Source organism: Diachasmimorpha longicaudata, chromosome 6, assembly GCF_034640455.1.
Source record: "Diachasmimorpha longicaudata isolate KC_UGA_2023 chromosome 6, iyDiaLong2, whole genome shotgun sequence".
Classification (NCBI taxonomy): Eukaryota; Metazoa; Arthropoda; class Insecta; order Hymenoptera; family Braconidae; genus Diachasmimorpha; species Diachasmimorpha longicaudata.
This window is the reverse complement of record NC_087230.1, coordinates 174,953-189,438: the sequence shown is the minus strand read 5'-3', so window position 1 is coordinate 189,438 and position 14,486 is coordinate 174,953. Positions and strand designations below refer to the sequence as shown.

The window sequence follows — 14,486 nt, the reverse complement described above, 5'->3', positions numbered from 1 at the left end:
ACCCCGGAAACGGACGAAATTGGGCCGAGGACCCCCGAATACTTCGGGGAGTTCCTCAAGTGGACAATAACTCGTCACTCGTTGTTCGGCTGTCAATCAAGTGATACAGTGCGCCCCATTATTCTGAATATAATAAATCGCGGAACATTGGTGAAGTGACCCAGCACGTCCGAGCTTGAAGAAAGGCTCATCCCGAACCAGGATCAACCTGTTGCCCCTCAGGGAGAGGCTTGAGACCCAGAGGACCCAGAGAAGGAGGACAAAACCCCCAGGAACTCGGAAAATCATCTGCCGAGTGAGTACCCTTTCTTTTCCCCTCATCGCCCAGCGGCATCATCTCCCCCAATTACGATTCGCGGAACCCCTCCAACGGTGTAAATCCTTATTATTTCTTCTCTAGGGATTATTAATATTCTGATTGTATTATTATTGTTTAATTTATATTGGATCCCTCAATTCTTCCCCTTTTTGTTTCAAAGTAGAGCCACCCCCTTTTTCATTATATAAATTCAAAAGTGGTCCGACAAGCGACCTGCCTGCCCCCCACCCCTGAGATATTCCAAGAAACAGGCATTTTTATAAATATTGTATTAAAGAACAAACTATTGTACGATCGCGTCATTAATATTATATTTTTCATTAATTATACTTTGACTCCCAACATTGTAATTCAATTAACTAATATTTCAAATAAATGTATTTTAGATAACAGCCTCTGCCCCGTTTTATTTAATAATTGACCCGCCCTCTAATTTAAATAATAATAATAAATTAGGGAAAAGGTCACAACTTATATCAAATGATAAGTGCTCGACTGCGTCTCCTCGGTCGATTTCTCATCCAAATGAAAATTCAAAACGAATATATTAAGGAATTTTCACATATTTTCAATCCTCATAACTACGACTGCGCCATTATCGCTGTCCGACAAGTCGCCCGGTATGTACCAGAGGAACACATTTTTAAGACCCCTGCTGTTGCTTCTAATCTGGGGACGTTAATGAAGCACGTTGGAGAAATATTCAGGTCAGAGTGCATCAAGAACGAATCCCCGGATGACCAGCGCAGAGTAGAAGATTTTTTGACATTACTGGGAGAAGACTTTGGCACTAGTATTAACAGAGTGGTTGCTGAAACACAGACCCAAAACAATCGCAGAAAAGAAATAATTTTGCCCAGCACAGAAGACATAAAAAAATTGTACGAGTTCATTAAAGCTGAGCGATCTCAATATTTTATGGACTTGAGTAAGGAATTCTCCCACGAAACTTGGAAAAAACTTGGGAAAACAACGTTATTGTCACTGCAAATTTTCAATCGCCGAAGACCAGGGGAGATTGAACGTATATATATTCAGGATTTTCGTAGTTATCGAGGCCTCGATCACATAGCTGACAAAGAAACCTTTAATTCTTTAACTGAAGAAGGAAAAAAAATTGCTAAGAAATACGTCCGATTCGAAATTCGTGAAAAACTTGGCCGTGGTGTTCCTGTGCTGGTTGAAAAGGATGTTCTACAGTGTAGTAATCTTCTCATCAAGTACAGGGACGTGGTAGGTGTACCCAAAAAGAACATGTACCTTTTTGGTCTGCCCTCCAATGACAATGATTGTTTTCGGTACCATTGGGCTTGTCAATTGATAAGATCATATGCTGTGAAGTGTGGGGCTCAAATTCCCCATGTTTTGCGAGGAACGCAACTCAGAAAACACATTGCCACTCGTTGCATCAATTTAAACCTGTCCGAGAATCAAGTCACTGACCTGGCAAATTTCATGGGACATCACGAGAAAATTCATAGGGAAATCTATCACCAACCTGTATTGAAAACGGACATTATCAAGATTTCGAAAATATTGAATACCGCCCAAGGTTTTGATGAATCAGATGTATCAGCTGATGAAAATGACGTAAGTGGGACAAGTTCGCGAATGATGTCCTCGAGAGCAGATCGTTATGGAGACTCTAGTACATCACGAGTTTCTGATGGCAATCGATCCTATAATTCTTCCGTCGGACAGTTTGCTATAAATAACGCTATACCGAAGCGATGGAGTATTGCACAACGGAATACGGTTCTATCAGCTTTCGACAAGTACTTGGCGGAAAGTAAGATGCCCACAGGAGCAGCAATGCAAACTCTTATTGACTCGAATGCGTGCTTGAAGGAAAGAACAGTGCCTCAAATGAGGTCATGGCTCCATGCAGAGAAGAAGAAAATATCCCAAGTTTAAAAAAATATTTTCACGCCTCCACTTACTTCATTAACAATTTTGGGAATTCCTACTTCACGTTTCTATTTTTTTTTATCATTAACGTTCATAAAAGTCTGTGAGCTGTTTTTTTCGTTCTGGAAATGAAACGTCGATGAGATTTAGGATATGGGGTAACTAGCTATGTGTAAGAACGATTTGTCAGATGCATTAATTAACCCTTTCGCTACGGACGCATTCTCCGGCGCGCTTCTCTCGCTGAGTGAGCCGCCGAGCCAAAATTGTGCATTTGCGGAACAACTGCAATCGCCCGTGATACGCTCAATACCGCGGTATCTTAAGCAGAGCGGGTGTAGTCGCTCGTAGAAAGGAAATGGTAAAAAATTCATCATATAATCTAACAAATACACTCTGCTCACAAAACTTCGCGGGTGACTATAGTCACCGTTCGTACATCGCGAGCGTCAGGGGTTGGGTGACTATAGTCACCGCTCGTACATAGCGAGCGTCAAGTGTTGGGTGACTTAAGTCACCGCTCGTGCATAGCGAGCGTCAGGTGTTGGGTGACTATAGTCACCGCTCGTAGCGAAAGGGTTAAGATTTTGTTTTTTCTTAATTCCATTTATGAGAGTTTACGTTCATGTTTATGATACTATGTTTATGATTACGAATTTCGAATCGGACGTATTTCATAGCAATTTTTTTTCCTTCTTCAGTTAAAGAATGAAAGGTTTCTTTGTCAGCTATGTGATCGAGGCCTCGCTAACTACGAAAATCCTCAATATACAGGGTGTCCCAGAATTGCACGTCCAAACTTTAAACTTAAGTTGGGGGTGAAATTCTGGATCGACAAGTCCTTAGCGACTTTTTGATCAGATGCACCCTCTTCAAGTTATTGAGGGTTGAAGTTGGATGAATCAGGGGCGTGGAATACCCAGTCGCACGTCGGTGAGAAAAACATGCGAGTGTAGTGGTGTCCCCACCATACCGTACTACTCCCTTGTGGCGGCAGAAAGAGATGACTGGCGGCGGCGGGTAAGAGGAAGGGGAGGGAAATAAAAAAAATGAACACCCGCCCGCTACATAATAGTAGATTATGACATGAGGACGATAGGTGGAGGATTGTGAGAAGTGTGAAGTTTGCAGCACGAGGCGTGACAAGTCGCAGTCGAGGCGAGCCGGAGGCTTCGCCCCCCCCCCCAGCGAAAAACAGAAATAGACTTAATTAAAAAAAAATTATTCTTTAGAAAAATACATAAACAATATCAAGTAAAGAAAACGAATCTTAACGTTTTGCTGAGGTTCTATTGTCCATGGTTGTGTTCATCGAAAGAAGAAATCATACGATTGCAAAATTTATTCACCAAAAAACATTTTATAATTTGTATCAATTTAATTTTATAAAATTTTATAATATTAAAGCATTATTAATCTTTTAGTATTTCGATTTTTTTTATTTCCCTCCCCTTCCTCTTACCCGCCGCCGCCAGTCATCTCTTTCTGCCGCCACAAGGGAGTAGTACGGTATGGTGGGGACACCACTACACTCGCATGTTTTTCTCACCGACGTGCGACTGGGTATTCCACGCCCCTGATTCATCCAACTTCAACCCTCAATAACTTGAAGAGGGTGCATCTGATCAAAAAGTCGCTAAGGACTTGTCGATCCAGAATTTCACCCCCAACTTAAGTTTAAAGTTTGGACGTGCAATTCTGGGACACCCTGTATATTGAGGATTTTCGTAGTTAGCGAGGCCTCGATCACATAGCTGACAAAGAAACCTTTCATTCTTTAACTGAAGAAGGAAAAAAAATTGCTATGAAATACGTCCGATTCGAAATTCGTAATCATAAACATAGTATCATAAACATGAACGTAAACTCTCATAAATGGAATTAAGAAAAAACAAAATCTTAACCCTTTCGCTACGAGCGGTGACTATAGTCACCCAACACCTGACGCTCGCTATGCACGAGCGGTGACTTAAGTCACCCAACACTTGACGCTCGCTATGTACGAGCGGTGACTATAGTCACCCAACCCCTGACGCTCGCGATGTACGAACGGTGACTATAGTCACCCGCGAAGTTTTGTGAGCAGAGTGTATTTGTTAGATTATATGATGAATTTTTTACCATTTCCTTTCTACGAGCGACTACACCCGCTCTGCTTAAGATACCGCGGTATTGAGCGTATCACGGGCGATTGCAGTTGTTCCGCAAATGCACAATTTTGGCTCGGCGGCTCACTCAGCGAGAGAAGCGCGCCGGAGAATGCGTCCGTAGCGAAAGGGTTAATTAATGCATCTGACAAATCGTTCTTACACATAGCTAGTTACCCCATATCCTAAATCTCATCGACGTTTCATTTCCAGAACGAAAAAAACAGCTCACAGACTTTTATGAACGTTAATGATAAAAAAAAATAGAAACGTGAAGTAGGAATTCCCAAAATTGTTAATGAAGTAAGTGGAGGCGTGAAAATATTTTTTTAAACTTGGGATATTTTCTTCTTCTCTGCATGGAGCCATGACCTCATTTGAGGCACTGTTCTTTCCTTCAAGCACGCATTCGAGTCAATAAGAGTTTGCATTGCTGCTCCTGTGGGCATCTTACTTTCCGCCAAGTACTTGTCGAAAGCTGATAGAACCGTATTCCGTTGTGCAATACTCCATCGCTTCGGTATAGCGTTATTTATAGCAAACTGTCCGACGGAAGAATTATAGGATCGATTGCCATCAGAAACTCGTGATGTACTAGAGTCTCCATAACGATCTGCTCTCGAGGACATCATTCGCGAACTTGTCCCACTTACGTCATTTTCATCAGCTGATACATCTGATTCATCAAAACCTTGGGCGGTATTCAATATTTTCGAAATCTTGATAATGTCCGTTTTCAATACAGGTTGGTGATAGATTTCCCTATGAATTTTCTCGTGATGTCCCATGAAATTTGCCAGGTCAGTGACTTGATTCTCGGACAGGTTTAAATTGATGCAACGAGTGGCAATGTGTTTTCTGAGTTGCGTTCCTCGCAAAACATGGGGAATTTGAGCCCCACACTTCACAGCATATGATCTTATCAATTGACAAGCCCAATGGTACCGAAAACAATCATTGTCATTGGAGGGCAGACCAAAAAGGTACATGTTCTTTTTGGGTACACCTACCACGTCCCTGTACTTGATGAGAAGATTACTACACTGTAGAACATCCTTTTCAACCAGCACAGGAACACCACGGCCAAGTTTTTCACGAATTTCGAATCGGACGTATTTCTTAGCAATTTTTTTTCCTTCTTCAGTTAAAGAATTAAAGGTTTCTTTGTCAGCTATGTGATCGAGGCCTCGATAACTACGAAAATCCTGAATATATATACGTTCAATCTCCCCTGGTCTTCGGCGATTGAAAATTTGCAGTGACAATAACGTTGTTTTCCCAAGTTTTTTCCAAGTTTCGTGGGAGAATTCCTTACTCAAGTCCATAAAATATTGAGATCGCTCAGCTTTAATGAACTCGTACAATTTTTTTATGTCTTCTGTGCTGGGCAAAATTATTTCTTTTCTGCGATTGTTTTGGGTCTGTGTTTCAGCAACCACTCTGTTAATACTAGTGCCAAAGTCTTCTCCCAGTAATGTCAAAAAATCTTCTACTCTGCGCTGGTCATCCGGGGATTCGTTCTTGATGCACTCTGACCTGAATATTTCTCCAACGTGCTTCATTAACGTCCCCAGATTAGAAGCAACAGCAGGGGTCTTAAAAATGTGTTCCTCTGGTACATACCGGGCGACTTGTCGGACAGCGATAATGGCGCAGTCGTAGTTATGAGGATTGAAAATATGTGAAAATTCCTTAATATATTCGTTTTGAATTTTCATTTGGATGAGAAATCGACCGAGGAGACGCAGTCGAGCACTTATCATTTGATATAAGTTGTGACCTTTTCCCTAATTTATTATTATTATTTAAATTAGAGGGCGGGTCAATTATTAAATAAAACGGGGCAGAGGCTGTTATCTAAAATACATTTATTTGAAATATTAGTTAATTGAATTACAATGTTGGGAGTCAAAGTATAATTAATGAAAAATATAATATTAATGACGCGATCGTACAATAGTTTGTTCTTTAATACAATATTTATAAAAATGCCTGTTTCTTGGAATATCTCAGGGGTGGGGGGCAGGCAGGTCGCTTGTCGGACCACTTTTGAATTTATATAATGAAAAAGGGGGTGGCTCTACTTTGAAACAAAAAGGGGAAGAATTGAGGGATCCAATATAAATTAAACAATAATAATACAATCAGAATATTAATAATCCCTAGAGAAGAAATAATAAGGATTTACACCGTTGGAGGGGTTCCGCGAATCGTAATTGGGGGAGATGATGCCGCTGGGCGATGAGGGGAAAAGAAAGGGTACTCACTCGGCAGATGATTTTCCGAGTTCCTGGGGGTTTTGTCCTCCTTCTCTGGGTCCTCTGGGTCTCAAGCCTCTCCCTGAGGGGCAACAGGTTGATCCTGGTTCGGGATGAGCCTTTCTTCAAGCTCGGACGTGCTGGGTCACTTCACCAATGTTCCGCGATTTATTATATTCAGAATAATGGGGCGCACTGTATCACTTGATTGACAGCCGAACAACGAGTGACGAGTTATTGTCCACTTGAGGAACTCCCCGAAGTATTCGGGGGTCCTCGGCCCAATTTCGTCCGTTTCCGGGGTGAGTTCTTCGCCTTCCCCTGATCCACCGATCGATGCTTGTGGGCATCTTCGGGGGCTGAGGGGTGGCGGGGTGGCGCACTACGCAACGTGCGTGTGCGCCCATTGTCCTGTAGCGCGTGGTGAACAGGGGACTGCGGCGGAGGGGGACGCGCTACGTCATCATCCTCTTACGTTGGTGGCTGAGCGCGGTGAGTAGGGGACCGCGGGAAGGAGGGGGACGGCCTACGTCATCCCATCCTTCAGTGGTGCTTCTTGTTGGTGTTTCTCGCGCTGTCCGAGCGCGGTGAGTAGGGGATTGGGGGAAGGGGAAGGAACTAAGGAAAGGGGCTCTCCAACGGTGTGTATTGCGTGTGTGAATCTAGTAAGAAATAGGGGGCGTGCGGAGGGCAAAAATCAACATAACCTCTAGGGTTATGTTGCCTCGTCACAAAGTGTTGATGTGTGCCATACTTTTCGCACTGCTTGTTGGTATAAATCAACAGTTCATCGTATCTAACAGCACGAACAACTTCATCTTCACGCATGTAAGGGTAGATGAACTTTCTAACTGAAGCACTGGCTTTCGGATGAACTCGAGCAGCAATTTTTTTGCCCTTCACAAGAGCGATCCGTTCGCGTTTCCCACTACGCTTCGTACAGTTACGGAAATGATGGCGAAGAACTGTTCTGGAGTACTGACCTTTGCAATTTCCACATGTTAGAAAATCTTCCGCCGTCTTCTTCATCCGGGGATTTGGACGTCTACATACGATTAAGGCCCCATCATTAAATCGCCGGTCAGTATTGAACAAATAATCTCCATTTTTTCTTAATGTCGCAATAATCCCTAGTCTCTCCTCACATCATGGTGGTAATGCTTTGAATTTCTTGATATCTTCTTCATTGGAGTGGACTAATTCCAGATGTCTGCCTAATTTCGACTGGAGTTTCTGGCAATAGAGACAGAAGTGTTTTTTCGTCTGAGAAGCTGCATAATGCACTTTGAGTTCTCGATCGTCGGGGGCTGAAACTGGTGCATTGTCACCTAAAGTAATGTCTAATGGCTTAATACCCTTATGTACATTTCTTTGTGTCTCAGTAAAAATGTCTTCTTGCTCCAAACCTAGATCCACTTCCCCATCAGAATCAGAAGAAGTTTGATCTTCTGTAATATAGTTTGCATCACCTTTGCTGTGATCATCAGTGTCTGAACTCTCGCTTTCAGAAGGGCAAGGATCTAACTTCCGGCTATCGTGAATTGCAACTGAGGATTCAGATTCACACATGGTCGAATGGAACAGAGGATCCTCTGGATGATCACAAATAGTTGTAGACCCTGCGCCTTCTTCCGATCGTGTATTTACGAGTGGCAACTGACGTTTAATATTGACACGAGCTTCGTTATCAGATACTATAGTGTAGGATGATATATGATCCGTTTGTACCTTCACGATTTTTGGACCGATTTTTTTCGGAAAACCTTGACCTACTGGATGAGTCAGCAAATCTACATCAACTTTCTTGTCCTGGTAAACAGTATCATAGGGTGGAGGGCTTTCGGGATAAATTGTGAAGTGAAATGGATCATTTTCATCAATTTTTCTTTCGCACACTGTCGTTGAGAATTTGTTTAGCAGCACTTCAAATACAGATTCAGTAAGGGGAGGTTCCGTAAGCCCAAAATTTATATTGGGTACCAATTCAAATCCTCGTGTAGGCAATGCAACTTTACTCGAGTTAGGTGTAACGAAGGGAGTTATTATAATTGTTTCGTGTCACTGGACTAGGCTCTTGCAGTATAAATTCCGTCGGAATTCTCATATAACCCGAAGTAGCACGTGAATATTGGCTACCACAATCTGGCTGGACATGAGATGTCATTAAATTATTATCATTGTTTGCATTGATGGCTGGTGCTTCCCGATAATTGTCGGCATGGACTAATGCTATTTCACTCTGGTATTTCTGACGATCATCTTCAAATACTGCAGGGTTGGACGTCTGGATTTGCGCGTCTCCAGAGGAGCACTCCTCAGTAAATGGATTACCACTGCAGTGCACATGGTCATTACCATTAATTTCAGATTGAGCGGGTGCTTCGGAGGTTATGATGTTGGAAGTCGGATAATTTTCGTTCTGACAATCTGAATGCACAATTTCTGATGAAGTATCTGAGTTGCTACCTTCATTCCTCCTGAAAGACTGAGATGATAGTGATGAAAATGAAACAGGAGTGATGACATTCATATCTACAGGCGTTAATACGGTCAGGGGTTGATAATTGTTCTCATACACTAGTGATTTTTCACTGTTGCCTTTCTGACAGTTCGCTTCACACACTGCATGGATCGACTTTTGGACTTCGGAAAAATCAGACAAGCCCTCCTCAGTTAATGGATTATTATTATTATTGTGCGCATTATCATTGTCATTAAGATCATATTGGTTTGGTCCTTGAATAGCAATGTTGAAAGGCTGAACATTTTCTTTCTGACGATCAGAATACATACTTCGTGATGAAATATCTGAGGTGCTAATTTTTTTTTCAAGAGAGAGTGAGATAATGGTTATGTGTGTATCATGAGATTTATATTTGCAGGCCTTAATACTCTCAGTGGACTTGTTGATTTGGGAATCATTCTTGTCAGAGCCCCAGATGGTGATTGTGAGATGTCAGAATAATTTTCTTGTACCTTGATCGTACTTGGATCATGTACACATGTGCCATCGTTATCCTCAACTTCATATACTCCTGTCTCTGGAATCTCTCTCTTACGTCCGCTATGACATTTACTGGGCTCCTCTTTCCTCATCTTCTTGCTTTGCGTGTGTAACCAGCACCTTATCTGAGGCACCGTACGCCCTTTCAGACACGCATTGCAGTAGATCAGAGCTTGCATTTCGGCTCCTGACGGAATTTTACCAACTTCCAACGACTTACTAAAAGCTGCTAAAACCAGAGTACGTTGTTCGTCAGTCCATCGAATTCTCCCATCCCTCACTAAGTGATCACAATGGGACAGGGGTACTGATAGTACTTTGATTGTATTTTCAGTCTCTTCATTAATTACTGTAGGTAGATACTCTGCAACGTTATTCTCCACTTTGAGGTGCAGAAAACGTGGAAGATTTTCTGCAAGTAACATTGCAGAGTTAATTAAATGCGAAGAGTTATCGCATTAAGTTTACAATTTGGCTGGTAAAGTAGTAAGGCTAACTACATAAATTTCGAAACGTTTATTCTACACTGAGAACAGGATAAACCTGCACGTGATAAATTATGAGATAATGTCAAGAAAAAAAAGAGAATTACGTTCGAACGTACAAGATAAGTTATATGTGAGTGATTCGACAATCCTTTCCAATACATTTCTAGTTCTTGACAATAAGGCTTAGCGGTAAAAGAAGTCATATCAGAGATGAAGTAAAGTTGTTTATCGATTTTTGTCAATAAGGTATTATCATTTAGCTGGAAGACTTCTGATGTGAAAATTATTTATTTCGCAAATTTTCGTATTCTATGCCTGAAAAATTATAAAGGAAAGACTTGACAATAAGTTTCGATCACATTTTAATGGTTTGCCAATAACTACCGATGACTTATAACTGCTTTTCACGACAGGGGCAGTTATCCGTGTTCTCACACGAAAACATGGCATGTATCATAATTTTTTACGTTCGTTGAATCTTTAAATTTTCCGGGAAAACTCCTCTTTTTGCAAAACCAAAATTTTGTTATTCCGTGCATTTTACTTCTGAATTTGTGAGAGGACAATGATAAAAATACATTTATGTGGAAAATTTTTAACAGTGTCGTATGAAGAATACCAAAATATGGGAAATACTCTAAATGATTTCAGAATGGTGATTAATGATCTGAGATCTGATGCTCGCGTATTGTATGCAATAATACGCAACAATTACGTCCCGTACGTGTGGGATACTAAGCTAGAGAACTATGATTCCCCTTGTTGTCATTACATGTCCTTTTATTTTATTTTCAAGCATTTTTTTTTCGATTTTGAGTTTCTAGCCGCGTGTACAGGTTTTCCTCAAATGAAATATGATAATTACTTGACATTTTCTTCAAATATGATCAATTTGAAGAGTCAAATGAATCCAGTGAACATTTTAAGCATACTTGAAATATTCTTACCGAGAACTGTCTCTTCAAAGTCTACAGCATTCCATGAGAAAGGACCAAAGTTTCTTCCTTTCGTAATTGCAGGAAGAAGAATTTTTTCCACATAAAGAGAAGATCCTCCTGAGAATGCACGGAATCATTATTCCCGAAAATTTCAATAATGAAGAAAGAGAATAATTAGATTTTATGGTACATAGAGAATGAAATTATGGACAGGCCGTCTGAAAAGGTTCGTTTGATTTTACCTTCATTTTTAGACATTGCCCTATTAACTTGAAGATACGACAATTCTGATGAAGCCCCATATATCCATGCGTTATTTTCATTGTTAGTGGCACCTTCCGCATTTAATTTTAATTTTGTCAAAAGATTTTCATCATCTGTAAATAGGACGGTGTTTAGAAATTTAGAAGTACACCAATTAAAAAAAAATTACCAAGAAACTCAACTTACTGAAAATGACTAAGGCATGTGCACTGTATTTTTTATTATCAGAATATTTCACTGTACACTCCCGCCCACGAATAAAAACGTCTTTCAAAGGACAGATGTAGTAAATTCCATCAGTGAATAAAGTTAATGCTGACATGATTGATGGCTGGATGGAATGATAGTAATTTAATTGCGAGAATTGTTCATTTCGCTCTTTATGCAAGGGAACTTGATGATTTTTAGGTTAAGTTTCGGACCATACGAAGGCGCGAATTTCTGATGGAATGAACACTGGATGCATACGAGTGTCGTTAGTATGGGCAATTTCGAGACTGCTATAATCGAGTCAAATTTTTATATCGCACAAGGGTTATTATGGGGACATACATTGCACAGAATGGCTAGTTTGAGGACAAGGAGTACAAGAAACAGAAATGGTTGTGGAGGAGGCAGTCGGAGGCAAAAAAATCATGGGTGATGGACAAATCGAACCAGGATACTTTGATAAAATTGTACGTTGCCCAGAAATGATGGATCCTTGAATTCTACATCAAAGCGAATACCATATTTTATTTTAGTGGTATAAAAAATTGAGACTTCGTTTCTGAATATCTTTGAATTTATGAATATGAATTGGACGCACATCTGCAGCTCAACATATAGTGGACTGTGACAGTTTATGCACGGTTTTCGCACATCCATATTTTGTTTTGAGCAAAGGGGGGGCAAAATAGTTACAATCTCAAAAATAGGGAGCAAGGAAAGAGGGGAGCCGCGGAATTTCACAAAAATTACATGTTTGTTGCCCAGTACTCATGCTTGTGAGATGCATTTATGGGCACGGATAAAAAAGGTTATTCGGAAAAACGATGGCTACTCTGCGGATATAGTATCCATCGTTCGGTGAGTACGAGGACATTTCATCCATCGTAGGTATAGTATGAGGACATCTGTAAAAGTCGAGATGCATCACGGGGTGATTAATATGCTATGAACATGAAGAGCGAATGTATTTTCACGGAAATGGGCCGAGGAAAAACTTTGCATTTCCGGTTGCTCCGAAACCGTCCTAGTGATATACAGATTCATATTTACTGGCAAGCGCGAAGAAATTCATTTGGTAAGAATTTATTCTTTATAAACAGATTAGCCCGTGCACATGATAGCTCTCTGAAAGCATGCCATGGAAAAAAATAAAATGACTGGTTAGCAAGGAGAAATCACATGCGCTCACGTTGTCGAACCACCCCTAATAATTCACGAGCCACTGTTCAAAAGTCCAGATTTTTCAAAAGAAAGCTACGCGGAAGTACATAGAATCACTCTGGGGCGTTTCATGAGATGGCTACTATAAGGATATAGTATCCATCGTTCGGTTACTACGAGGACATTTCATCTATCGTAGGTATAGTATGAGGACATCTATAAGTTTCGACCAAAGGGTTACTATGGGGACATATTCTTCACATAAAGTATAGTTCAAGTACACGGGCGAGACAATACCTAAATGGTCATGAAAAAGTTGAGATGCACCACGGGGTGATTAATACGGGGTGATTAATTAATATGCTATGACCATGAAGAATGAATGTATTTTCAAGAAAATATGCCGAGGAAAATTTTTGCATTTCCGGTTGCTCCGAAACCGTCCTCGTGATATACAGATTCATACTTACTGGCACGCGCGAAGAAATTCATTTCGTAAGAATTTATTCTTTATAAACAGATTAGCCCGTGCACATGATAGCTCTTTGAAAGTAGGCCATGAAAAAAAATAAAATGACTGGTTAGGAAGGAGAAATCACATGCGCTTACGCTGTTGAACCACCCCTAATGATTCACGAGCCACCGTTCAAAAGTGCAGGTTTTTCATAAGAAAGCTACGCGAAAATCCATAGAATCACTTTGGGGCGTTTCATGAGATGGCTAGTATGAGGATATAGTATCCATTGTTCGGTTACTACGAGGACATTTCATCTATGGTAGGTATAGTATGAGGACATCTGTACCTTTCGACCAAAGGGTTGCTATGGGGACATATTTTTCACATAATGTCTAGTTTGAGGACATGGGCGAGAAACTGCCTGAAGGGTGGTGAAGAAGTTAGATGGCATAACGGGGAGGTTGAATGTGCTACGGACATAAGAATAAACATATGTTTACAGAATTGGGCCGGGAAACGAATTTTGCATTTCTTGAATCCCAGAAATCGTCCTAGTAATATGCATATTTGCATGTACTAACCCGAGCAGAGAAATTCATTTTGGAGGAATCCATTTTTTATTAACCAATTATCACGTAGGCATGACATTTCTCCAACAGTATAGCATGAAGACAAAATATAGTGTAACAGATTATGTAAAAGAAATCACATCTGTTCACTCTCTTCCATCACCGATTAGAATTCAAGAGCCACTTTGCAAAAATGCAGATTTTCCATAAAAAACTTACTAAACTATATATAGAATCCCTCTGGGGCGTTCCATGAGAATTTAATCGAACAGTAATCAATTTTCAACGGTTGCTGTAATTCTAACTAATTAAATGGCCATACGAGGAAATTTCATTTATCGTATGTGTAGTATGAGGACATTTCTACATTTTGACCAAAGGGTTACTATGGGGACATATTTCTTACATAAAGTACAGTTTGAGGCCACGTGGGAGACATTCTTACAAAATGGTGTGGAGATTAAATTTTGGACGTTGCAATGTTCAGAAATGATGGACCGTGGACTTCTACTTCCTGGTACATATCATCCAAACCGCTGTAGATGTTACCTCATCATTTGAATTATCGTTCCAATTACACACTTATCTATAAATCTGGGATCACAAAATAAATCCGTTTCTCCGATGAGCATTGAAAAATGATTCCAGAATTACTGGGGAATCCAACGACCAGCTAAATATCCAGTGAGCCTATCGGTGAATTCGAGGACTCAGGTTCGTAGGGAAACATATGACCACCATGTTCCCGAAGTACCCGTTAGAT

The 14,486-nt window shown here is 40.6% G+C and overlaps 2 protein-coding genes across 2 annotated transcripts; both read right to left on the bottom strand.

The window, feature by feature from the left end:
* Nucleotides 1-4,703: 4,703 nt before the first annotated feature.
* On the bottom strand, nt 4,704-6,208 carry LOC135163467 (uncharacterized). Its single transcript, XM_064122915.1, has one exon. The coding sequence runs from the start codon at nt 6,135-6,137 to the stop codon at nt 4,704-4,706; it is 1,434 nt and encodes a 477-aa protein (XP_063978985.1). The 5' UTR covers nt 6,138-6,208.
* Nucleotides 6,209-9,482: 3,274 nt separating this feature from the next.
* On the bottom strand, nt 9,483-11,762 carry LOC135163466 (uncharacterized). Its single transcript, XM_064122914.1, has 4 exons — nt 11,513-11,762; nt 11,305-11,439; nt 11,072-11,179; nt 9,483-10,048 (listed from the first exon to the last, which is right to left on the bottom strand). The coding sequence occupies exons 1-4, from the start codon at nt 11,646-11,648 to the stop codon at nt 9,483-9,485; spliced, it is 945 nt and encodes a 314-aa protein (XP_063978984.1). The 5' UTR covers nt 11,649-11,762.
* Nucleotides 11,763-14,486: the final 2,724 nt, after the last annotated feature.

Bases quoted from the DNA above. Each gene is read 5' to 3' on its own strand.
- LOC135163467 (XM_064122915.1), bottom strand. From the start codon at position 6,137: ATGATAAGTGCTCGACTGCGTCTCCTCGGTCGATTTCTCATCCAAATG.
- LOC135163466 (XM_064122914.1), bottom strand. From the start codon at position 11,648: ATGTCAGCATTAACTTTATTCACTGATGGAATTTACTACATCTGTCCT. The intron at 11,180-11,304 runs GTAAAATCAAAC...GTGCATTCTCAG, and splicing joins GGCAATGTCTAAAAATGAAG to GAGGATCTTCTCTTTATGTG. The intron at 10,049-11,071 runs GTAAGAATATTT...TGTTACTTGCAG, and splicing joins CTTTGAAGAGACAGTTCTCG to AAAATCTTCCACGTTTTCTG.